Below are 25,535 nucleotides of genomic sequence, written 5' to 3'. Positions count from 1 at the left end.
CTTTCTTATAGGTCACCTTCAGCCTCCTCTTCTCTGAGATGAGCAACCCCAACTTCCTCAGCCTGTCTTCATAAGAGAGGTGCTCCAGCCCTCTGATCATTTCAGTGGCTCTACTCTGGACTCTCTTCAGGAGCCTCATGTCCCCTTATGCTGTCCAGAGCTGTGTCCAGAACTGGACACAATACTCCAGGTGGGGTCTCAGAACAGCAGAGTAGAGGAGGAGAACCACCTTCCTTGAACCAGCTGTCTGTGCTCCTTTTGATACAGCCCAGGAACAGTTGGCTTTCTGGGCTGAAAGCTCATGTTAAGCTTCTGATCCACTACCACCCCCAAGTCCTCCCCAGGGCTGTATGTATTCTTTTCTCCTCCCAACCTGCATTCAGTCATGGGACTGCCTCTACCCAGGTGCAGACCCTTGCACTTAGTCTTATTGAACTTAATGAAGTTTGCATGTGTCTACTTCTGGATCTTGTCAAGGTCCCTCTGGATGGCATCCCTTCCCTCCAGTGTGTCATCAGCAAACTTTCTAAAGGTGCATTCTCCCCATAAATAAGCCTTTGTCAACTTTGTGTTTAACTTATATGCAACAATTATGAAATTCAAACAACTGGAAAGTAGAAATTCCTGTTGACCACTTTTATTGGCTTCAGAAATATTGTTACTGTTTCTCATGTTTGGCATTTTCTCCCCAAGTGGCTGATGAATTTTAATGCTTCTGATATCACATACACTTTTAAACACACACTGCCTCACTTGGGAACCAAACACTTTTGGGACTCAAGTTATTCAGCTTGTCAGTTCAAGAAAGACACAAAGAAACTGAAAGTTTGGTAGCAGGCCACTGTTGTGTTAAAATGTGTAAAGATATTTAGCAGAAAATAACCTCCCTTGCAATCCAGCTGGCCCTCAGGTATTAGAAGAGCTGGGGCTGACTGGGTTTAGATTCTGAGTGATGATCAGTTCAAAGTGGGCTGGAAAACAAGGGTCTGGATGCACTACTGACACCATGCTAGTAAAGAAATTATCATGGGCATGTGCTAGAATTAGGTAGTGCTAAATGAGGTTTCTTAACACCAGATTAATGAATCTGTGTGATTTAATAAAGCAACAGCATACAAATTCTTTTGGATTTCCAGTGATAAATTTACTGTCTGCAAAGGAAGCACATGAGAAATACTTAGAGTACTCTATAGAGATGTCCTGGGGGAGCCAAGCTAGCCCAAACTCACGAGTGTAGAGATTTATATGATTAAACAGAAACTACAAAATTAAGGGAAAAATAAAGGGAGGGGGGCACTTGATTGTTAGAATCTTACCCAAAGGCATCTTAGTGGTGGGCAAGAGAGGCTCAGCCATCACTTCGTCCCAGGGCTCAGGGGTGTCTCTGCAGGGGTACCTTCCCTGCAATGGTATGTTCCCTGGCATCTGTCGTTGAAACCTCACAACATCCTTTCCCATATTAGCTATTTTTTTACTATTTTACCTGACAGATGTTGTCAAAGTGTGGCAAATTGTTGGCCCAGGGTATCATAAGTGTAGTTAGTGGGTATTGTTGCCACAGAGTGTGGCCATAGCATCTCCACTCTGCTTCACCCTCCATGCAATTTCTCTTGGAATTAGCACACTGAGTATCCCTGATAATGCCAACATCTAGGGTAGTCATGGTACACTAGCCACATTCTACTGGCTCCAAAAGTTTTAACTTTACTTAAAAAATACAAATGTAGTCTAGGTCATGTCTAGCAATTATTCCACAGCCATCAAGATAGTTGGATGATGGAGCACTGATTCACTGCGAGGAGGTGAGAGAAACAGCTTTTCAGCCTGAGGAGGACATCTTTATGAGAACTTGTTTTCATCTAGCCCATATCCAGGGGTAAATTGAAGCAGTTTGCTCTCTCACCTAATGGCCCTTCTCCAGCCATAAAGGGGAATAGGGCAAAGAGCAGCCGCAAGAGTAAAAGTATAAATAGTTTAAATGAAAGAACAAAGCTAGTACAAATATCAACTTGAAGTACAGAAGCTTGTGCTCTGTCTAGTCCTTGCAAGTTGCAAATGGAGCAGCAGACCAAGAGGGAGGAAAACCAGGAAAGAGACCTCTCTGCCCTCAGCCTACCTCCTCCTTTTATAATGGGCAGATGTAAGTAGTATCGAATACATCTAAGTCAGCTTGGGTCTCTTCTGACTTAAGCTCACAGCTGACTCAGGGCTACCAATGGCCTGCTGGCCATGGCTGGCCTATGATTGTGTCACAGGGATACCAAGACAGAACCTAATAGCAATTCTCAATATCTGTGAGGATATAATTAGGAGGATGGAACAAGGTACTTCACAGTGGATTCTGTCCCAAAAGTGTAAGTAGAAGGCATAAGTTGAAATAAGAGAGCTTATGACTAGAAAGAAGTGTAACCTTTCACAAAGAAAATATTGGATAGTGGAACGTATTGCCCGAAGAGGTTTTGTAGTCTCTATCCTTGCAGATTTTCAAGGTTCAACTGGTGTAAATCCCTAGGCAACCTAGTCTGACATCAGGGTTGAACATTCTTTGAGTAAGAGGCTGGAGTAGAAATTTCCCAATGTCTCTTCAGACTTGAATTTGCCTGTGTTCTTAATCCTATATTCTCTCAATAGGTATAATTGAGTCCAATGGGTCATATTGTCACATTAAGTATTTATAACAGATAGCTGTGCATCATTATCTATCTTAGCTCTCTACTTTCACCTGTGACTTTGCCTTTTGATAGTAAAAATTTAATAATTTTTCGTATGTGAAACATGTTTTGATTAAAACAAAACCTTGTAGATATAGTGACAAAATCACTACAGAATACCCTTCCAGAAGGTGATATATGTAAGACTGCAGGAGTGTTGGTCCTGTTTGCCAGTGGAGACCTCCTAACAGCACTTCTGATGACGTGTATAATCAAAGCCTGTTTCGTCATACCATCATGCCAATTGTCAAACAATGACATGCTGCACATCTGTGTAACCTCATACAACAAAATCCTGACTAGTATTCTATGCAATTAGCACTTTTAAATTAATTTTTGATATTCTGAACACAGAAAAAAATTGCTGTTAAGCTTTTGGGCCACAGGGGCACCACACGGAACCTCTAGAACACCCAAACCCATGTATATTTGTTACAGACAGATTTACCTCTGAGCAATGTTGATTAACACTGTACTTTACCATTTAGCCTGCAAGTCAGGGGTCTCTTCTAGCATTTAGCAGAGTAGACACAGTAATGTGAGTGAAGAGCTTCCATTCACAAGATGGTCATAGTTCTGCTAGTCATGTGATGGGAGAAAGTGTTTGTGGCCTTCAGAGAAAGTATTGAAATAAATGAGATGTCGGAACAATTCTTGCTATATACACCTGACTCCTATTTCACATGCTTCTGCATTGTTATGGGACCCATAAAAATTAGTTTTTCCAGTGGTGTTCTTATATCATTAATTGGCTGCAAATGTACTTTACAGTATGTTGAACTAGTAATAAACAAGAACTTTACTATGTTCAAAATTTAAAAAATCAATGGAATCATAAATACTTTGTGAAAAAAACAGAAAGAGACTGAATTTAATGGATTAACAGTTTTACATAGATTTTCTTGTTTCTAGTGCTGAAAATTCAGAATGACTTAAGTTATCAGGTCCTTTGGATTGATTTAAATTTTCCATGCAGTTAAAAGAAATAATCCTTATTTTGGTAATGTGTGTTTATGGATTTATGTATTCATTCTCTATTTCATTTTTACATACCTGTTATTTTGTTTTCTTGAGAATTTTATAAGATTTATAGCTCGTTGGTTTAGAATGAAACCTAACAGATTTTTATCAGATGTTTAATGCAAAGATGTCTTTTATATATCAGTAACCTTTAATTTAGAAATAAAAAATGGTAGCTCCCGATAGTCTGCACTCAGCCTCTGCTTCTCCAGAGTAAACAACACAAGTTCCTGAGCTGCTTCTCAAAAGACTTGTGCTCTAGAACCTCCACCAGTTTCATTGCTCTTTAGACATGCTGCAGACGCTCGATGTCCTTCTTGTAGTGAAGGGCCCATAACTTGACACAGTATTCAAGGTGCAGCCTCACCAGTACCAAGTACAGTGGGACAGTCATTTCCATAGTCCAGTCCTGCTGGCCAGACTATACAAAGCCAGGATGCTATTTGCCTTCTTGGCCACCTGGTCACACTACTGGCTCATGTTCAGCCAAGTGTTGACCAGCATCCCCAGGTCCTTTTCCTCCTGGCAGCTTTCCAGCCCTCTTCCCCAGTCCTATGGCATTGTACGGGGTTGTTGTGACCCCAGTGTAGGACCCAACACTTGGCCTTGTTGAATATCATACATTTGGCCTCAGCCCATCAGTACAGCCTGTCCAGACCCTTCTGCAGTCTTCCTATCCTCAGGCAGATCAATGCTCCCACCCAACTTTTTTTCATCCACAAACTTACAGTGGGTGCACTTGACCCGTTGTCCAGATCATTGACAAAGATGTTAAAGAGAAGTGGTCCCAAAACTGAGTCCTGGGGAAACACCACTGTTGCCTGGCTGCCAACTGGATATAACTCCATTCCAACTCTTTGGGCCCAGACAGCTAGCCACTTTTTTTTACCCAGCAAAGAGTACACCAATTCAAGCCATGAGCAGAGAGTTTTTCCAAGGTAATGCTGTAGGGACTTTGTCAGAGGCTTTAGTAAAGTCTAGGTAGACAATCATAGAGAATCACAATCATCAAATTATCAAGGTTGCAAAAGACCTCTAAGATCATCTAGTCCAACCATCCCCCCTACAATGCCTAACCACTAAACCATCCACTGTAGCTCTTCATCTGCCCATCTTTTGAACACTTCCAGGGATTGTGCTCCTACCACCTTCCTAGGCAGCCTGTTCCAATGCCTCATTATTCTTCCTGTGAAGAAGTTTTTCCTAATATCCACAATATCCATAGTCTTTCCTGTATTCACTGAGCAAGTTACCGTTTCATAGAAGGAGCTCAGGTTAGTTAAGCAGGACCTTTCTTTCATAAACCTATGCTGGCTGGGTCTGATCACCTGGTGGTTCTGCATGCGCTCTGAGATGGCACTCAAGATGATCGGCTCCACAACCATTTCCAGCACCATGGCCATACTGACAGGCCTGTAGTTCACTGGATCCTTCTTCCAGTCATTTGTGCAGATGAACTAATATTTGCTAACCTAATTTCTTTGATGCCTGCATGAAAAATCAATAATGAATAGTAATCTGATCTGTAAGAATACTGTCATGTCTTAGTTTCATGCTTTAATTTGTTTACTCCCTCGTCTCAACTACTCAAAACATATAAAATTGTTCATATGATTAGTCTTAGGACAGATCCAAACACATTGGAGGGAGAGAAATTTTTTACATGATTTAGGTGCTATGAAACCGAATAATAATGAAATACAGTTTTCCTATTCAGCACGCACACTTTTTTCTTGGAATTAACTGTTTCTAGTGAAATGTTAAAATGTTGTGTCTTTTATGTCAAAATGCCTCATGGTTTTTTTGTTTGTTTGTTTTTGGTTTTGTTTTTGTTCCTTCCCTTATGAGGCTGTCCAATAGTCCAGTTTCACTGCCTTTTATTATAGCTGCCATGTCAGAATTTGTAACTCCTATATCTATGTAAAGATAATAATCTAGTCCCTTCATAGCTTCCCAACTGTGTGCCTTTTCCTGTGGCTTTCTCATGGGCATAAAATTTCTTTTCATTCTGCTCAAGCCTAGATGGAAGACACTGAGTTTATAATGTTATTTTCTTTCTCATGTGCTATTTCCCCTTATATTTCTCTTTGTGACAATTTTCAGCCATTTTTATCATTATTTCCACAGTATGTCTCTCTGATATTCTGGTCATATAGATTTTCAAGGAAATATATGCTTTACAGTTATGCAAAGCAGAGAAACAGATATAAAAATTCTAGAGGCAAATTAATTCATTTATGTCATGTTTATTGAATACTTTTCAGATAATATTGCATATGTATCTCTGCTGGTAAAGATTTTTGCTAAGGTGATAGGTTTTTATTGTGTGATGATGTAGTTTCTTTTCCATGATTGAGGTGAAGTACTTTTCAGGCAATCTGAAAGGTTATTTTGTATGATAGAAAAACTAATTTCAGTGTTGAACTGAAGTACAATTATGTAACCACTGAAGTGAAGGTTCTACCACAGATATGTCTACAGTAATTGTCCCTTAATTAGCAGGAGAGCCCTCTCCACATCTTACTTGATATTGTCATTAGAGTCCTGCTGCACAGCTTTACTGTGCATACAGATAATTAAGTCAAAGGTTGTTTTAATATTTTGAGTTTGAGCTGTGTCATTTTCTTAGTTTAATTGAATTTTCTTTTAATATATGGAAAGTTTGCACAGCATGAATTCTTGGTTTAAAGACTATGATGTTCACTTGTAAATATGTCATTGATTCTTTCAGAATAAAAATATCCCAGGTTTTGTTTTGCTTGTCAGAAATTTATAATATATCTGACAAATAAATTTATTCCTTTAAATGTTTCTCCTTTCTGAATATTTTTAATTTCTTCTATTTTCTTCAGGGAAAGGATACCCTGAACCAAGCAAAATATATCCATTTGGGGCTCACTATGTGCTAGTATAATGGCATTAAAATGTAATAAGCATTTTTTTAGCATTTCTTATATATTTTCATATATTACCTAAATGCCTTTGCTGTTCCTTTTCACTGCATGGAAATTCTCACTAAAGTTCAACTTCTTCAACTACAGTTCTCAGGGGTTTTTTTGTTTGTTTTGGTTTTGGACCTTCATGTTTTGGGGTTTGCTTGCCTGTTTATGAGAAATGTTATTGTTGGTTTAAAGGAAATGGTGTATGTGGGTTGTTTAAATTCTCCCCATGTAGAATGTATATTTGTTAGTACATTTTAGCTCGTTAATATTAATGCAGAAGTTCATTTGCCATGCTACTTCCTTTGCTAAATTGCAATGCTAGAGCATATTGTTTGAAATATATGGGACGCTTCCACACTCTTGTTAGCTGGATCTATTAAATATGAAAAAGAATATCAATAATCTAAATTATTTTTCTCACAATTATTAATTTCATATTCAATTTTAGTAGAAATATCAGCTTGCTGTAAAATTATGTGCAGGTCTTAAATACAGGTCCTTCCACAATCCCGCAATACTGTCGTTCATTGTAACTTAAGCAATGCAGCCAAATAAGCCAAAAAAGTGTGTGCCAAGTATATAGAAAGTAAATGTTAAAAACATCTTCATGTTTTCATGTTCAGATCAAATGTGATGTAGATGCATATACTACCAATAAATAATAGGAAATCACAGTTATTCACTTTTGGCTGCATGAAAGGAAATTTGATCTTCTGGAACAATATAACATAAAAGTAAAAACCACTCTTCTTACTGATAAAAAAAGACAATGTTCCTTTCATTTTCCTCATCGCCATAGGGTTCTCTGTACCTAATTCTGTCTGGATAACAAAACCACCTGATGGAAAATTTTTGATGATCTCATAACTCTGGGAAAGAATACTTCAGTCACAATTTAATCCCTCCAGTATTGTTTTGCTACCCTCTGTTTTGTTGTCATGTTCTGACAAGACTATGTTCTTGCTTTCATCTGCCTCATCTGAAGAGGTAGAACTGAAGAGGTAGTTTGTTGAGCACTGAGTTTAGACAGCTTCTGAAGTAACTTGATTTTCAGTCTACTACCACTGTTGGTTAAAGATAAGATTTTTTTTAGGAGACTTCCATTTACTTGCCCAGTCAAGCTATTGCAGTGCACTTACGCTCCTAACCAAGAGAGACTATCTTGGTCTCTACAGAACTGCTATTTGTAGCTTTTATCTTTTGATTCCAAGGGATTGTCTTGAAGAAAACAGTGGCTGAATTTCAATCTGCAGCAGTACATCATAGATCTTTCTTTTATAGTTGTTTATCATGAGCAATTCATCAGCTGAATTGTGAGAAATATTGCAAAATTCTTCTAATAGAGCATATTCTTTTTAAGAATAAGCCATTCATTTGAGTATTGTTTTCAAATAGTTAACTTAGCAAAACAGATGCATTTCATTCCTTCATTACAGTAACAGTAATTATTACATGATTACATATTTTAAATACATTGATAAACAGTAGTTTAAATTCATCTGTTCTACTATGTAAATATGCAGACAACACACATACATAACTAAACCCATAACAGATGTTTTTAATACAGAGCACATTATACGAGTATTTTCATTATTCTTCTTTGAGTTTGGTTTTTTTTTTATTTATTTTTTTAATACTGAAATGATTCCGTATTTCTGGTAAAATTCAGAAACTGTGCTTTACTTCGGTCTTACTATAACAGCCTTCTACTTTATGTATGTCTTTGTGGAAACATAGCTGGATATGGGAATATTTTCCCTACAAGCAAAATGTATGGGGAAGTTTTAAGTTTCATCTGAAGTAAGTGGATTTTTTTTTTTAACTTTGTTATTAAAACAACCTGGATTTCATCTTTGTTGAATAGGGAATGTTACTAAGATGAAACAGGAAGGCAGTGCAGAAATTACTGTAATTTCTCAGTATTTTTTTAAAGGATGGACACAGACTTACTGTTATGCTGTGATTTTTCCTTTACTTCTGAAATAGTGGGCGTTTGTGGTTTTTTCAGTCTTCTGTGTTTCTCTCTTTACACATTTTCCCTTAATTTTATCCTGGCTGGTATCTTCATCACTCTAATGCCTGCTAAAATTATTTTCCAGACACTTTAAATGAAGTACGTATGTTTAATATTCATATTTTTTTAAGAACTTAAGGAGTCATTTAACTTTCTTTTCCTGACACTTTTTATTCAGCGCTTTACTGCGAATAGAAGAATTTTGATCTTTTGAAATTTATTCTATAGTATTAATATTAAAGAATAGAAAGCAACCATAGGTTACCTGAAGTTCCATGTAATTTTAAGTGAGATAGGTGTCTATGTTTACATACAGAAGTGGAGATTGGCATATAGAACTGTCTATGGTATAGTCTGGAAAGTCTTACAGGATTCACCTGTTTGATTCAGCATTTATTCATAATTATACTTCTGTCTTTTATGTGTGTGCTTGGTGTTTTATGGTTTTTTGTTTGTTTGGTTGGTTGGTTTTTTTGAGTCATAATTTGCATAGAAGGAGGCAAGTGGAGAAGCCAGGAATTAGTTGTTGATTTTGGGAGAATACAACAGAAGCTTCTGTTGTACACCGCAGCGTGTGCTTCCATGGAACTGCAATGGCATAACTGAATCCTGTGAAAGAAATACTTTTATACTGTAGCTTTTCAAAATTTTTGTTACTAAATTTGCTTTCTTGTTGGGTAATCTAAGTTTTGAGATTGTCCATAGAATCACAGAATGGGTTGGGTTGGGTTGGAAGAAAATTTTGAAGATCATGTAGTCCATGCCCTTGTCATGGGCAGTACATCTTTCACTAGATCACATAGTTCTAAACTCAATCTATTCTGGCTTTGGATACTTCCAGTGATGTGTTATCCACAACTTGGAGCACAATGTTCTCCCTCTAAATTAAGAAAAGTGCAATCAGATTAATAAATATTATGACAGGAAAAAAATTGTTATATTTAATAAAATACATAACATGGTTCACAAATACTAGTTAAAATTGTCCTAGCAGTTGGCTCACTGCTGCGTTCAGATTTTTTAAAATTGCTTTAAATTACAGTTCTGAAGAAACCAGAGTTGTTGGATCAACTTAATACCATGATTACCTTGTGTCTTTTGACTTTTTTATCTCTTTGAGATGGGAAAGGATATCCCACAAAATTGAAATTACAGTCATCTTACTTCTATGTGTTGCATTTCAAACTGACCTTAGCATCATTGGAGCAGCAAATACTCACTTATTTGAGAGTGAAATAAAAGGATAGACATGATCATGTGCACTACAAAGCTTTCCTGCCTAGCTTATGTGCATCTAACTGTTCTAAGACAAAGTGATGACACCTGAATTATTTGTGTGCTTATTCTAGATTGGTGTTAATTACGCATTCATCAAGTATTTCTTCTGCTTTGTTCTGTGCCTGATTTGGCTTTCTGTACAAAGTTTGTTTTAGCAGCATACAGAAAGAGCAGTTAATCAGTGTGTGGGCTTTGTGTCATGTAATGTACAAGATACATATACAAAATATGTTCAATATCCTGGATGTAGCTCAAGCAGGTCTGGTAAGGAAATTGCAGTAATGTTCATAAACAATAAGCATTAAAATGGATACTATAGATTGTTTAGATATCTTTTCAAACTATAAGTATACCTCATGGTTTTGCACAATACAATTTCTTACTCTGTGAAATGATAAAGTAATGAATAATAGGTTCAGTAGGTTTCATGATTAAACTTACGACCCTGTTGAGACCTTCTGATTACTACCTGCTTTTGGTCTTCCAGGTGGGGAGTGATGAATTGGTATCAAGAACTACAAAAGCAGTCACAAGAGATTTCAGGGCCCTGGGACAACTAGTTAAGAGATCAGGCATGCAAGTTGTGTTCTCCTCCACCCCACTAATTACAGGAATGGATGAAGGATCTAGCAGAAAGATCTGACAGGTTAATTCATGTCTTAGGGACTGGTGTCAACAGCAGGGCTTTGGGTTCTTTGATCATAGATCAATATATACATCACTGCCTGCTGGCAAAAGATGAGGTACATCTGTCTCAGCTCAGGAAAAGGATCTTCTCCCAGGAGTTAGCAGCCCTCATTGAGAGGGCTTTAAACTAGACTTCAGGGGGAGGGGGATAAAGCCAGGCTCACTGAGGACAAGCCTAGGGATAGCCTTCTGTCTGCCATCCCACTTGAGTGGGAAATCGGTAATGAAGGGGGTGTAGCTGGGTATGCACCAGCGTTGCAATGTACCAGTCTGAATGTAGACCAGAAGGACTCCCGTTCCCACAGTTGGGGTCATCAGGCTCAGCCTGTAACCTGAAATGCCTGTACACAAATGTACAGCATAGGGACCAAACAGGAGGAGTTGGAGATCTATGTGAGGTCAAGGGGTTATGATCTAGATGTGATATCAGAGACACGATGGAACAGCTCACATGACTGGAATGCGGTCATGGATGGTTGTATCCTTTTAAGGAAAGACAGGGTAGCAAGGCAAGATGGGGGAGTTGCTCTTTACATAAGAGAGCAACCTGAATGTCTTGAGTTCTGTCCTGGGGTAGATGAAGAACAAGTTGAGTTTGTGGGCTAGAATTAAGGGGCAGGCTAATGTGGGACATACTGTGGTGGGTGTCTATTACAGGCCACCTGATCAGAATGAGGAAGCCAAAGAGGTACAGGCAGCTGGTAGCAACCTCATAGGCCCTGGTTCTCATGGGAGATTTTAACTACCCAGATATTTGCTGAAAGGCCTACTAAGGAGCCATTTACAGGTCAGGAGGGTCGTCTAGTACACTGATGATAATTTCTTGATGCGATTGGTGGAGGAACCATCTAGGAGTGGAGCATTGCTGGATCTTGTCCTAACCAACAAGAAAGGTCTGGTTAAAATGGTGAAGGTTGAGGGTAACTGTGAGTACAGTGACCACGAGATATTGAAGTTAAGGATCTTATGTGGTAGAAAAGGATTCCAAGTAGAATTAGAACCCTCAACTTCAGGAAGGCCAACTTTGCCATCTTTAAACAATTGCTGGGGGAAATCCAATGGGACAGGATACTGGAGGGTAGGGCAGCCCAGGGTGGTTGGTTAATATTCAGAGACCACTTCTTCTGAGCTCAGGACTGATGCATCCCAGTGGGAAGGAAATTAAGAAAAGGGAACTAGAAGACCAGTATGGTTGAACAGGAAACTGCTAGGTAAACTCAAATGGAAGAAGAGAATCTATAGATTGTGGAAGGAGGGGCTGACCACCTGAGAGGAACATAAGACTGTTGACTGAGAATGCAGAGAAACAACTAGGAAAGCTAAAGCCTCCTTGGAATTAAACCTTGCAAGAGGGGTTAAGGACAATAGGAAGGACTTCTTTGAATACATAGTGGATAAAACTAACACTAGAGGCAGTGTCAATGTTAATGTGAAATACCTTAAAATATCTTAACTAAAACTAAGTATTGTAATTTGAACTACTTAAATTAGAAAATATGCTAGTAAATGGAAGCTGCTTATTAGTGCCTAATGTGGCAGAAGTTTTTATGGTTTAGGATTTTTTTTTTATGTGATTACACGAATTATCGAAGTCCTCAATTACAAGGTTTGTGAATATTAACAGTATTACTTGGAAATACTGTCTTATTTTTCTTGCTAATTTTTAATCTTAAACCCACTCAATGCCCCTTTAAAAATTTTTTTTCACTGTAATTTACTATTTTAACTGCTTGTCTATTAATAAAATGTTTATTTTTAGATGGTATATTATTTAATAGTATTATTATTGTGTAACTTTTTTTTTAAACTGTTTATTTAAATAAGTTAATATTGGAAAAAAAAAAATCTCTTTTTTTCATCAATCTGTGTGAAAATGTGTGTATCTTCATGTGCGTATATTTATACCTGTGCATGTACATATGAATTCATACACATATAAATTACTAGAGTAATTTCATTTAATTTGCAAGTCTTCATGAATTTTTATGTTGGAGAAAGAAAAACAAGCATATTTCCTCCAAAACAAAGTTCAATAACGAACATTTAAAACATTATGATTGTGGAATGTGCTATTAATATAGTTATAACTCTCCATACTATATAAAATACTTTTGTTGAAGTATCACAATGCAGAAATTCTTTTGTAGTCTTCAATTACTGTCATGAACATGTGTTTAAAACTAGATTTTAGTTATCAATGAATGTTGATAATGTTGAACTAGGTTACATTAACGTTCCCATTATCACCATCACTAAAAATATTTATGTTTTCTTTTAAAATATACCTTAACATTTTCTTTTAATTGCAGCTGAATGTGGAGCCTCCACGACAAATAACGAAGGAATCTTACTGTCCCCCAATTATCCTCTTAACTATGAAAACAACCATGAATGTATTTATAGTATTCAGGTACAAGCAGGGAAAGGAATCAATATTTCTGCCAGAACATTTCACTTAGCCCAAGGAGATGTTCTTAAGGTATGTAATAATGTAATTTATTTGTTATTTCTAAGATTGTAGTTCCTCATATTGTTGAAGTTTACGTGTCTGTGATAGTACAGCATCAGCTAAGTTTATATTAAGCATCTCTTAGAAAAGATAAAACTAAATGCATTCTATTTCTAAAGTAAGGCAACGTGAGGCAATGTTTCTTAAAACGTATTATTCTCACAAGATAAAATTAAAAGAGATTGAAACTCAAATGTTTATTTGTATCCTATTAGTGTTAAATATTCAACAATTACATCTTTTGTAAATTCTGTTTCCTTCTTCAGTATATTCATAACTTGAGTTGTGATCTAACCATAATAAACATTACACTTAAAAGATTTATTTAATACACTGTCTACATACTGCCTTTTGTATTTGAGGTTCCAGTTGCATGTGAAGAGAAGTTTTGCATTAAACCAAACCAAACAAAACAGCCCACGCCCCCACACACACATCTGAAAAAGGAAAAACAGGATACTACAACCTTCCAGAGTTTTAGAGACTGATTTCACCATTTACATTCAGGAGAATTTACATTGTTGTTTTGTTTTTTTTTTATAGATTGTATTACTGTATTCCTCAAAGAATAAATTTCCAGATCCATGCATTGCTTAGCTGTAGTGAAATGAGGCAACCAGATGCCACTAATTGCTCAGGACTGAGCTAAGCCTGTGCTTCAGGACTCACCTTTTATTGGCCCCCTGGTCCTGCTCATGCGCAGTGAGGGCTCACCCTAATTAGGCACAGGTGGGCTTGACACAAGCTCATGCTCACTCTCTGGCAATTAGTGGCACCTGGTTGCCTCATTTCACTACACTTAGCCAACTGCACATTCAAAGCTGTTGGTGATCAGGATGGGTCTCTTTGAGCATATACCATCTAAATGCAATAAGATACCCATAAAAGGGATGAAGTAATTGCCTGATTGTTTTCAGAATACTCAATTTAATTAAACTTGCTTTTCAGAAATCAAAGGAATAAGACAAACCATGACAATCTTGTTTGATTCAAAAAATATTTATGCCATATTCTAGCATGTGGTAATGAAAGTGAGGATTGTGGAAAGATTTATCCTAAGAAATGACTACAATTCATACTGAGTTTGAGCTCACCTAACATTAGCCAGATGAGATTGCGCCCATATGGAAAAAAAATGGCTTTAAGAATTACTTTTGATACTATAATGAAGCAATCATTCTTTTCTACTAAAATACTCAGTGCAGCAACAGGCAGGGAGCAGTGTATGAGTAAACTAAATAAAAGAACAGACACTAGGGTCTCCTTCCCATGTGCTTAGCTCAAGTCTCAATGACCCTGCAAAATATGGTGAATTCAGTTTTACTGAATTTGTTTGCCATCTCATCTGTGGGCCAGCTTTGAAATGTGTGTCCATGATTCAGTTTTTGAGGGGTTTTGTGCAAAGCCTTCAAAGGGAGAAAATGTTTGGGGATTTTTGCTAATTTTTTTTTTTTTTTTTTGAGAATCTCTGTACTTGCTATCGTAAGCTTTTTAGCAGCAGCATCCTGAAAGCAAGAGTGAGAAACAGGTAATAAATGCAAGGGACAAAAAAACCCCCAAACATATGGGCCCTTTTCTGGCTTTATATTAGGACCTCTATTTGCATGTGGTATAAATGATAAATTTGACAGGGTGTTGACAGCCTCCACTCTGAGCTGCTGATTCTGCGTTACTTTTTCTCTTTATAAAGGCACACAACTTTGTATCCATATGCCTTTTATGTTTCAGTAGCAAATCTCAAAAATACTTCAGTTAAAATGCACAAATTTAATACATTCACTTTATAGTATTCCCTTGCTAAAATTTTATTAAGTTAAATAAGCCAGAAGAAAAAAGGCCATTAATTTCCATTTAAAATTTGTTAATAATGGAGCCCCTTGAATATAAAGATAATGCCTCGTCCCTAAATTAAACAATACTTATATCAGTTCAGATCATATTTATGTAAAGTGTTCAATATTAGCATCCTTCCCTAACATTTCAAAATATCATTGTGATATGAAGAACATTAACACAACTTTCTGTGCCTTTACACCTTTTTGTGAATTAATCATTGAACAGGTCAGACTTTTAAGTAGCTATAAAGTTGTTTTCTGAATAGCTTCTCACTGACATTATACACTCATGAATCAACTATCTTTGCATTATTGCTACAGGATGGCTTAAAGGAAAAAGCATCCAACCATGTAATATTGACAAAATTATAATTATGCCATTATTATTCTCCCCCCATACATTTAGTGTCCAGGAAAGAATATTCCTGTATTAAAAAGAAGATAATGGTTCTGCCTTAAATCACACATATTCTAATCTTCTGAATTGCATTGTTCATCTAGATACTTCTATTTAGTACCCATGAGCTTGAATGAAGTACAAAAAAAGACAATGTTACTAAAATTGAGAATTATACTACAAAATATGCATTTATTGTCCTAAGCAAGACCTCCTATCTCAAGGAAGGAATATATGTTACTTTGAATATTTGAAAAACAGCAACCAAAAAGAAATTTTCAGTTTCATGTTCAAATAAATCTCATCACTCTCATGCAAATGCAGTCTTCCTGCTCAAAAAATCAGTTCAGAAGTGCTGAGGTACTTAAAGTTTTGTTCCTTCAGAGAAATGAAATAGTCCAAGAAGTATTATACAGTGGGACAGCTAGATATCCCATGAAGCAGAATTAGTGTCAGCTCTGGAGAGACATTAATGTGCTGGTGTGAAAAGTTTAATATGGTAGGACAGTTAAAAAAAGTGACAATGAAGTATACATGGGGATATTCTGACTTGAAGAAAATTTATGTCATGGAGTGCCTTATGGAAAAGTCTGCTGAGATATTGAGAAAATAGTTGGTATAACTTACAAATAGCTTCCTTTGATTAATTATTCGTAATACACACGCAGCAGGAAGTGGATTACTCTTATGTAGTGTTTAAAAATAAAATAAATCCTGAATCCCGGGTTGTTATTAGTTATAAGTAGCTTGGAGAGATTAGGGTAAAGAACATCAAATTCAAGATGGGTTACATTAAGTCTTTCATGATGCAATATCTTCATAGGATAGCAGTAATTCTCCTGGAATGGATATTTTTTTTCTGGCTCGATTACTGATCTCAGTCTAGTTTTAAAGAAATTTTAAATAAAATTAATAAATCTATTTTAATACTATTGCATATATTTTAAAATTACTTTTTAGTTATTAAGCATTAATGGCATCTTGGTTTGTTTTTTTTTCTATAAATTCTTAATTTTACTACGTTGAAGGAAATTGACATTTAAATGTGAGCTTTGCTTGGAATTTATTTGCTTGTTTCAGTAAAAAACAAGGAATGATGCCAATTCATTCCACTAGACTTCTTAAACTGTTGTAAAATTATTTAGTCATTAGAGATGCCTAAAAATGGCTCATTTGTTTTATTTCAACGTGTCATTAAGTGTGAAGCCTTTATTATCACTAGGGATGTTAGGATTTCTGCAAAATAGGATTTATGTGTATAACTCATTCTCACAGATGGGGAACAGGCATCATAATATTTCAGAATAATTTTGCTGCCTTAATACTATTGCTGGTATATTTGTTTTGATTTCCTTGTGTCTTTAATTACATTTCAAATTAATACAATTAGATCTTACAACTGGAGTCAGTTCCCTATTTTTCTTTACTGACCTTTTATAATTTCTCTATGTTGCAATTGGAAGACTATTTAGAGGTCAATTTACTGTTTTGCAAGTGCAACTTTTCTTAAAATCCAATTATCAAAATTGTATTTATTATAGAAGACTCTAAATAAATCCTACAAGACAATTGTTGGGTTAACAATTATCATTAAATTACATACTTTAACTATTTTTAGGAATTATATTTATACAGAAAACTGATATTCTAAAGCAACCAAGCTTGTAAGGAGATTTGCTGAGATTTATTAGGAGGTTTGTTGGTTTTTTTTTTCTGTATTTAATAGTGTGACAGAAGTTGCTGCTTAAAATATGGAAAAGAACAGCTCTTGAAGAAAAATAAATAAAAAAGTGCTGTTTTCCAATTTCCATATAGATTACATTACTCTTTCAACTTACAGAAGCAGTTGACTAATTTCTTTTATTTTGTAGTCTCCTTTCACTTTATAGTTATATTTGAACCTCTCTTCCAGTAGAAAAAAAAATAATCAGAAGTTGATTTAACAAGCTAAGGTTGGGAGTGTGTAAACTTTTCTAATATGCCACCTTAGTGACAAGGCAGACACCACAGTTCAGTCAACTTATTGCAAAAGAGGCATACATCATATTTAAATAGTGCTTTGGGTTGACTGGCAATAAATCTCCCTTAGCAGAGCTGTCGTGCCTCTTAGTGGACATGCACAGAATTATTTTTTTAAATCAAATATCTAATTTGTTTTCTCCATATCTGTAAAATTTGCATTTGTTTTACAGATCTATGATGGCAAAGACAATACTGCTCACCTGCTGGGTGCGTACACTGGAGCGTCATTAAGAGGCCTGACACTAAGTAGTACTTCAAATCATTTGTGGTTGGAATTTAACTCAGATACGGAGGGCACTGATGAAGGATTTCAGCTTGTGTATACCAGTAAGTATTTGAAAAAACAGTACCAATAGATTTATGTTTTTTAAAGGAGTGGAAGTTCTTTGCTCGTAAGATGAAAATACAGTCAAATGACAAAGATAAATCAACAGCAAATCACTCATCACTTATCAAAATAATTCGTTTCATAGTTCTACCTTAAAAAACCCAAAACATGTAGTGTAAGGAAACCTTGCTTTGACAGTACTTTGCATAATTCAATACTTAAACCTCTGTTCTTTTTCTTGAGGGTTATTTTGAAGGTTTTTTTTAGTCTAGGAAAGGATAAGGAAAAATAAGGTAATTTTCATCTATTTAATCAATTGGCTGCTTCTGAAAATAGATGTGATTTTTAAACGTCTGTTGACACAAAGTGTATATGACTTCTTTAGTGTATAATTTTTTCATCATTGCTACTTTACTGTATAAACTGAATTATTAACAAGCAGAACAGTAATTTTTAGAAATTCTGCTGTGCAGCTGCCAGCTCCTTTTTAAGCATTCCTGTGCTTAAATAATTTTTTTCACCTGCTGAAAAAAATTTCTTATTTTTCAAAGACTCTTCCGTCATGTTTTTTAAACTAATTTTAATAAAAATAATGCAAGTTTAGCAAAATGGAAGGAAAATATTTCAAGAGACTATGAGAATTTATAATTATTTTTCAGGTGAATGTTGCATAATTAAACTACATAATAGCCTAGGATAGCATAGGACTGTAATCTGTGATTAAAGATAGGCCCTTCAGTACTGTGTTATCACGTAACTGTCAAGTTATTTAATTTTTCTTATATGAGTATGTTGAAGCCCAGCACTTAAACCTTATCATAAACATTTCCTGGCTTTTGAGACAAGCATTTTCATAGAATACACTTTGCTAGCCAGAATAGTAGCTCTTCTGGCTAGTGGCTAATTAAACATCTGAACAGTGTTGAAACTTTTCTAGTTATTTGTAGAACTGAAGCAGAAGTAGAAAAACTCATAGGTCAGACTAGTCAAGATAGGGTGGAAAGAGGATAGGAAAACCAAGTGATGCAAAGGCAATCAGTTACCACCTTCTACAAAGCTGAGCACTGCCTAGGCAGTCTCTGGGTAAGAGCCCCTTTAAAAGACTGTCTCCAAGTTTTATTGCTCAACTTGACATTGTATAGCATGGAATACTTCTTCAATCAATTGGGGTCATCTGTCCCAGCTAAGCCTTAGCTTCTTTTATGGGATTCACGTTAGCCTCTTCTATAGCCTCTGCAGTGCAGTCTATGCTGGGAAACAATAGCAATAGCTTAGGTAAGAATGAGAAAAATTCAGCTCAGTTGTTGTGGAGGTTCTTCAGGGGGTGAGCCATTTTCAGTGAGACATGAAATGTGCTGAAGGAACAATTGGGAAGATACACCACTTGACCTAATTTTTTTTTTACTTGTGTGAGCAAAAAGCGGTATCCAACCTGAAGCATTTTGTCTATCAAATAAATATTGAACATTTTTTCAACTAATCAATAATATTGATTCAGTACCTGAGCAGATATTGTGAAAGGCTACCAACTGTTAACCAGATGGACAAATACTGTGTAAATGACTTGACTGAAAAAATATGAACATGAAAACTCCTTCGTTTGCTCCGTTGTCACCAATATTGATATTGGAATATCAATATAACACAGAATACCTTTTTTACCTACAGTTTGACCTGTATGATATTGATAAAATACATTTGGTTTAACAAAGTGAATTTTTAAGCTGATTCTCATTTAATAATGAAAAACCTTATTTGGAACTGAAAAATCTTTCTCAAATTGCAGTTTACCTTTTCCCTAAACGTAAATATTCTTCCCTATTACTATATACTGAATTTGTTTTCTTCCTGCTCCATGTCTTAACTCTCAAAAATATGAAATTTGTTTAGCTTGAATTGTCTATATCATCATTATTATTGATTCCTGCATGTAGTTTTTAAATTTACGAAGTAATGAAAGGAGGATTAGGGTAGTAGGGATTGATGAACAGTATTTCTTCGGTGCCATTGGTGCTATTGGTGTAACAAAAACAAATCTGCTGTATAGTTTTGTTTATGAGCCTTAAAATGTCTAGTCACAAAGTAGACTGTCATCAAAGTAAATGGACAGTCACTTTACCTGCCATTTTATAATCAATCTTATAACTGATAGTAGTAATGAATTTCCTTCTCAGTCTTTAACTGGAAAGTGATGTAATGACCCAGTTTGGTTTTCCTGTTCTAAGTAGAGGGTATAGAGTTTTTTCCTACCTAGACTATTTTAAAAAAAGAGAAGAAAAATTAAATATGTTGTTAATATGAAGTATGAAAATGTTTGATTGACATTGGAAAACAGAAAACAATTTACTTTCATTAATGTATTTATGGGTCTGATTTTGTAATGACAATGTTTTATTCCTACCACAGGTTTTGAGCTTTCACATTGTGAGGACCCTGGTGTGCCACAGTTTGGATATAAAATCAGTGACCAGGGCCATTTTGCTGGAAGTACTATAATTTATGGATGCAATCCAGGTTACACACTCCACGGAAGTAGCCTTCTCAAGTGTATGACTGGGGAAAGAAGGGCATGGGATTACCCTCTGCCATCATGTATAGGTATTAGACTTTTCAAAAATCATTACTATTTACTTAAATTATTATCTGAAAATAAGAGAGAAAAAAACGTAAGATTTTTTTTCTTGTTAGATCTATGTAACTTTATTTGCTCGTTAGATCAGTGTGCAATCTGATCTGTATGTATACAGATTTACATATACTTTTACAGATCTCTACATAAGTGTTATCAAAGAGTATGAAAGTCACGTTGCCTTTTTTTTAGGTATAAAAAAGATATTATTGAACTGGAAATGCATACTCAAGTTCATAATATGTGAAAATCCAGCTTTAGTCAACAGTTAATCAACATAAAAAGGCAGTTAAATCGGAGTCAGGACCATGTATGTTTTATGAGAGGTTATAAAACAAGGTTGGGGTTTTTGTGTCTAAATATCATTAGGCTAGACAACTTTTGATATATTTACATATAAACAATTTTAAAAAAGCAAAAACTTGTAAGAACAGATGTAGATAATATTTTATTTTTGTCACTTGTTATGTGTGATGAATAACATATTATACACTTTACTATGATACTACAATAACTTTGTAAGTTTTGAAATTACCTACAGGCTCAATGTCTTCCACAGGAGAGCAAAAAGACAAGTATTTTAGTAATTTTCTTCCTTTTTATTCTTAGTAAAGGTAAAATGGAATTGACTGAGTAGAGGAAACAAGGGTTGAAATGTACTTTGTACCTAGATTTAATTTTTTCAGATAACAATGTACTTTGGTGTACCTTTATCAAGACATAAAGCCCATTTAGGAAAAATGTGCAACAAACAAAACCTGAATGGCTCTCTCACATAATACTTATTCCAAAATGCTCTGTATAGGTAAAACCATTTAGAATGTGTATCAGTAACAGAATTTTAAATTGCTCTTCATTAAGAAAACAAGAGTACACAGATGTTGTCATTGAAACAACCTTAGATAACATTTTTATTGATATTGTTTCTATCAGTTAGGTATTTCTCCATTTCCAAGTAGTAAAACATTCTATTTGCATCTAGAAAAGAGTTAAACATCTGTAAAGCTGTCTGTATATGAAATAGTATCCATCCCAGCCTAAAGATTGCATAGGTTTGGCTACATAGATTTAAAAGGAGTTTTAATTAAAACAAGTGCATTATTCTTTATATAGGTTTAAGAAATTTAAAAAGTTTTTACTACTAATTGTAAATAATGATCTTGAATTGCACTTACCTTCTGTTTTTTTTCATGTTAATTAAGAATCACTGCAGATGCTTTAAAGTACTCTTAAGGGGTAGAGTATGAATCCTATAAAATGCTTTAGGTATCAGTTGATCTCTTCTTGAGCTGAAAATTGCATAGTTTAAGACTAATGATATCTCAGTAATGATGAACATGAGGAAATTGGCTAGAACAGAACTGGGAAGGAGGGCAGGTAAGAAATGCACAAGATCATTAAGAAGAAGCATTGCACCACAGTGGTTTTTGTACGGGCCTGAGACCTTTAATTTGTCCAAACAAAAGCCTTAGTCACATCTCTTACTGATCTGCGATCAAAACAGTTTTGGAGATTTTAAAGTTTAGTAATGGATTAAATTTCAGGAGATGAAGATGAATCAGTATTAGAACTCTTCTAACTTTTTTGGTTTATAGGAATCCTTTTAACATTTACTTGGTTGGAATCACGTTGAAACAGTTTCTTTGCTATGAAAGAAAATAGGAAAAAAAAAAAGTTCTTGCAACACAGATGCCCTTTGTTTCCACAGCACTTGTTCCTGAGTGAGTTAACTGTCACTCTGGTTCTTCTGTGGAAGAACTTGATTTCATCCCACCACAAGATCTTTGAGGGTTCACAGACTGCTTAGGCAAATCTCTAGAATCCATGAAAACATTGATACTTTGCATGAAATATTTTGGGTTGGAATGAACAAATAAATTTATTCCCTGTATGTCTATGAGCAACATTAATCAACAGACTGTTTAATTTACTGCTGCTATTAGAAATTGGCTTTAAAATGCTACTGTTGTTGTTTTACTGTAATTTTATGGAAGAATGTGACACTGGCAGGAAACTAGTTACATTGTTTTTAAGCAGTTACAGTAATCATAAATCTTAAACCTATACTAAATGTCACAATGAAATACTACCCATGGAATTTGCAGGAAGCAATGTAGTATAATATATAATAATATATATTTCCTTTAACTTGACATTGTTGTAAGAATGCTTAGATTTGACACTTGGAGGCAAAATTAGGACTCAGTTAGGATTGTCTTCACAGTAAGTTATATGGAATTGTATGATAAAAAGAGGTTAAAAAAGGTTTTGCTTTGTTGCTCATGGCTGCAACCTGAGAGGATGCTACTTTCTGAGAAGTCACCATTTGCACAACTGATTCAGCGACCAGCAACACCGGGGAGCTGGAACGTCTTTATAGGGTTCTCTCTTAGTATCCTTATTGTAACAGAACAATAATAGACTATTTTATCCTCTGAGTTGAGTAATTAGTTTTTGTTTTATTTAAAGAGTATATAGGAATTAACAGATTGGGAAAGTCCTTATAAAGATATGAAAGACAACCTGTCTTAGAAAATTGTCTTTATTATTTCAGAAAATGTATCAAGAGTAACATTTCTATTATATTTTATCATAGAATTCACAGATAATAAAGTAATAAATCTCTCATCTAAGTATTTTAGGTAATCTTATATAAAAAAACCCTTGCATTTTAAGTATTCAAAGAGATCTAGTCAAGGCATTTTTTTTTGGCTTTGCACTTCACAAGTGACAAAGCATTAAAGGGACTTTAAAAGGAAGGAAAGCAAAATAGGAATGTGGTAGGATCTCAGGGATCTACTCTGAAAAACTCATGTTTTTTCAAAGGTTAGGTATTAAGGTTACTACATACTCAGTTTTGCTTAATAACTGGATGAGACCATCTAAAAGGGAGCTACTTACCATCTGTTTTCCTCTAAGAAATACTATAGCTTCACTGTGAAGGCAATTTTTAGTAAGAAGTCTTACAACTCTTTAACTCTTTCTTTTTTTTTTTTTTTTTTTTTTCCCCTGGGCTGAGAGGCTGATTTTCTCTCTGACTAGTTAGTTTTTGTTCAGTATTTTACCTGCTTTTAAGAAAATAAATATTATTCTGTACTTACTAACTTAATATTGTTAATGCAGTTCTGCTCCCTTAGGTTAGTATGATGTTCTTGTTTTGTTTCTGTTTTTGTTTTTTTTTTCTTTAGGTAAGAATCCACGTTCCTTTCGTTATATAATGGTGCATTTTCTAATTATCATATTGTATCTAATATTACTAGAAAAACATAGATGCCAAAGGAAAATACAGAAATACTCAGACAAAACCACATTTACAGGTTTCTTTTCTATGACGCTTCAAGTCCTTATATGTTGTCTTACAGTTTTCGGACGTTCAGTCAGTTTATTTGTGTTACTTATTCATCAAGGGAGTAGATTTATAAATTGATTGCTCAGCTGATTAGCTGGAAGACCATCTATAATGAATTAAAAATAACACATTACTTAATGTTTTTTATTAGCTGAATGTGGAGGCCGTTTTAAAGGAGAATCATCAGGAAGAATCTTATCTCCTGGCTATCCTTTTCCTTATGACAACAACCTGCGTTGTATGTGGGTGATTGAAGTAGACCCAGGAAATATTGTCAGGTACTGAAAACAAATCTTACAATTATAACATCTTTTCCACTGTACAGTAAACAAATCTTACCTGTACTATGAAGACAAAAGGGATTTAGAATTTTTAATTTAAGATCTTGTGATCCATACTTTTGGCATTTTATGTTTGAATATGAAGGTTTTATGTTAAAACTGTCTATTTTTAAATAAACATTGTCTGATGAAGTTCAATTTTCAAAATTATAGTGTTGTGATGCACTTACAGATTTTAAGCCATTAATATATGTAAATATGCAAGCATACATAAGAATTAGAACTGTTAGCTAGAAATCTGATTTTAAAATACCTAATAGGAATGCTATTTCAATGCCAAAGTTGTAAGATTGAGTATGTAAAACTGATGGCATCAACAGAACTGTCCAGTGGAAAAGTCCAAATTTTTTTAAAACCCTGCATTTCAGTACTTTCTGTAGTTAGACATCTATTCAACTGTAACTCCTATTGCATACATTTACCGTTCTGTTTATTTTTTTCTGATGAGAATGTGATCCTTCATACTGTCTTCAGTAAAAAAAAAAAAAAAAAAAAAAATTATTTTCTGAAAAGATTGTGTGGATATGTATAGATAATTCAAATGGCTAGAGTAATACATTATTTCATGATAGAAGAATTCAAATATTGTTAGTTTTTTTCTTTTATTTTCTGCGCATCCAAAAGTAAAGTGAAAAGCATTATGGAAAATCACCCTTGGAAATCAAAGTTTATTGCTCTTTCGGTGCAGTTTTGTTGCTAAATATAGGTTGTTGAGTAATATGAAAGCTGACAATAAAACAATCGTATTCTTTCAGCCTCCAGTTTCTTGCTTTTGATACTGAAGCATCCCATGACATTCTACGAGTTTGGGATGGTCCACCTGAGAATGAGATGTTACTTAAAGAAGTCAGTGGATCCTTAGTTCCTGAAGGCATTCACAGTACACTCAACATAGTAACTATCCAGTTTGACACAGATTTTTACATCAGCAAATCCGGATTCGCCATTCAGTTTTCAAGTAAGTTTATGACTTTAATTTTTTTTTTTAAATGAAGTAGCTCACTCACAGATAATTTTAGTGCTGGGAATAACTGAAATCAGTGGCAACATTTCTGACCTTGTTAGGGAAAGAATGGGCCCAGACATACAGATTTGCTGTAAATCTATATTTTTATCTGAAAAAAAAAAAAAAATAAAAATTGTGTCCTTTTCTAGTTTGTCTTCATTTTTCAAGGACAGCTGGGGCAGTGCCAGAATGTTCGTAATCATGACTAGTGGTTTTCACAGAGGAGGTGATGTAAGCACATCAAAGGCTCCATCCTCTTCTAATCGATAAGAGTTTTTGCTTTCAGAGCCATCTGTGCAGTTTTCATTCCTGCTGCTCTTGCATAGGATGAAGTGGGAAATGGCACTGTGGGAAGAACAGCAGTGTCCTTCTCCCTTTTGCCTTCTACCACAATTTCATCCTATTACAAGCTGCATGGTGACAAATCTAAGCAGTTATTTAAGTGTTATTAAATCCTTTTAGAC

At 35.1% G+C, this 25,535-nt stretch overlaps 1 protein-coding gene across 1 annotated transcript in view; it reads left to right on the top strand.

Moving 5' to 3' along the window:
• The window catches only part of CSMD3 (CUB and Sushi multiple domains 3), a 552,597-nt gene that overhangs the window by 347,957 nt on the left and 179,105 nt on the right, over window positions 1-25,535 (top strand). Inside the window, 5 exon segments of the mRNA XM_030444571.1 lie at window positions 12,965-13,134; window positions 17,589-17,745; window positions 20,153-20,344; window positions 23,876-24,002; window positions 24,821-25,023. Of these exon segments, the coding sequence (XP_030300431.1) occupies window positions 12,965-13,134; window positions 17,589-17,745; window positions 20,153-20,344; window positions 23,876-24,002; window positions 24,821-25,023 (849 nt within the window).

The sequence above is a fragment of the Calypte anna genome, chromosome 2, assembly GCF_003957555.1.
Source record: "Calypte anna isolate BGI_N300 chromosome 2, bCalAnn1_v1.p, whole genome shotgun sequence".
Classification (NCBI taxonomy): Eukaryota; Metazoa; Chordata; class Aves; order Apodiformes; family Trochilidae; genus Calypte; species Calypte anna.
The sequence above is the reverse complement of the archived record's forward strand: the minus strand, read 5'-3'. Positions and strand labels throughout refer to the sequence as shown.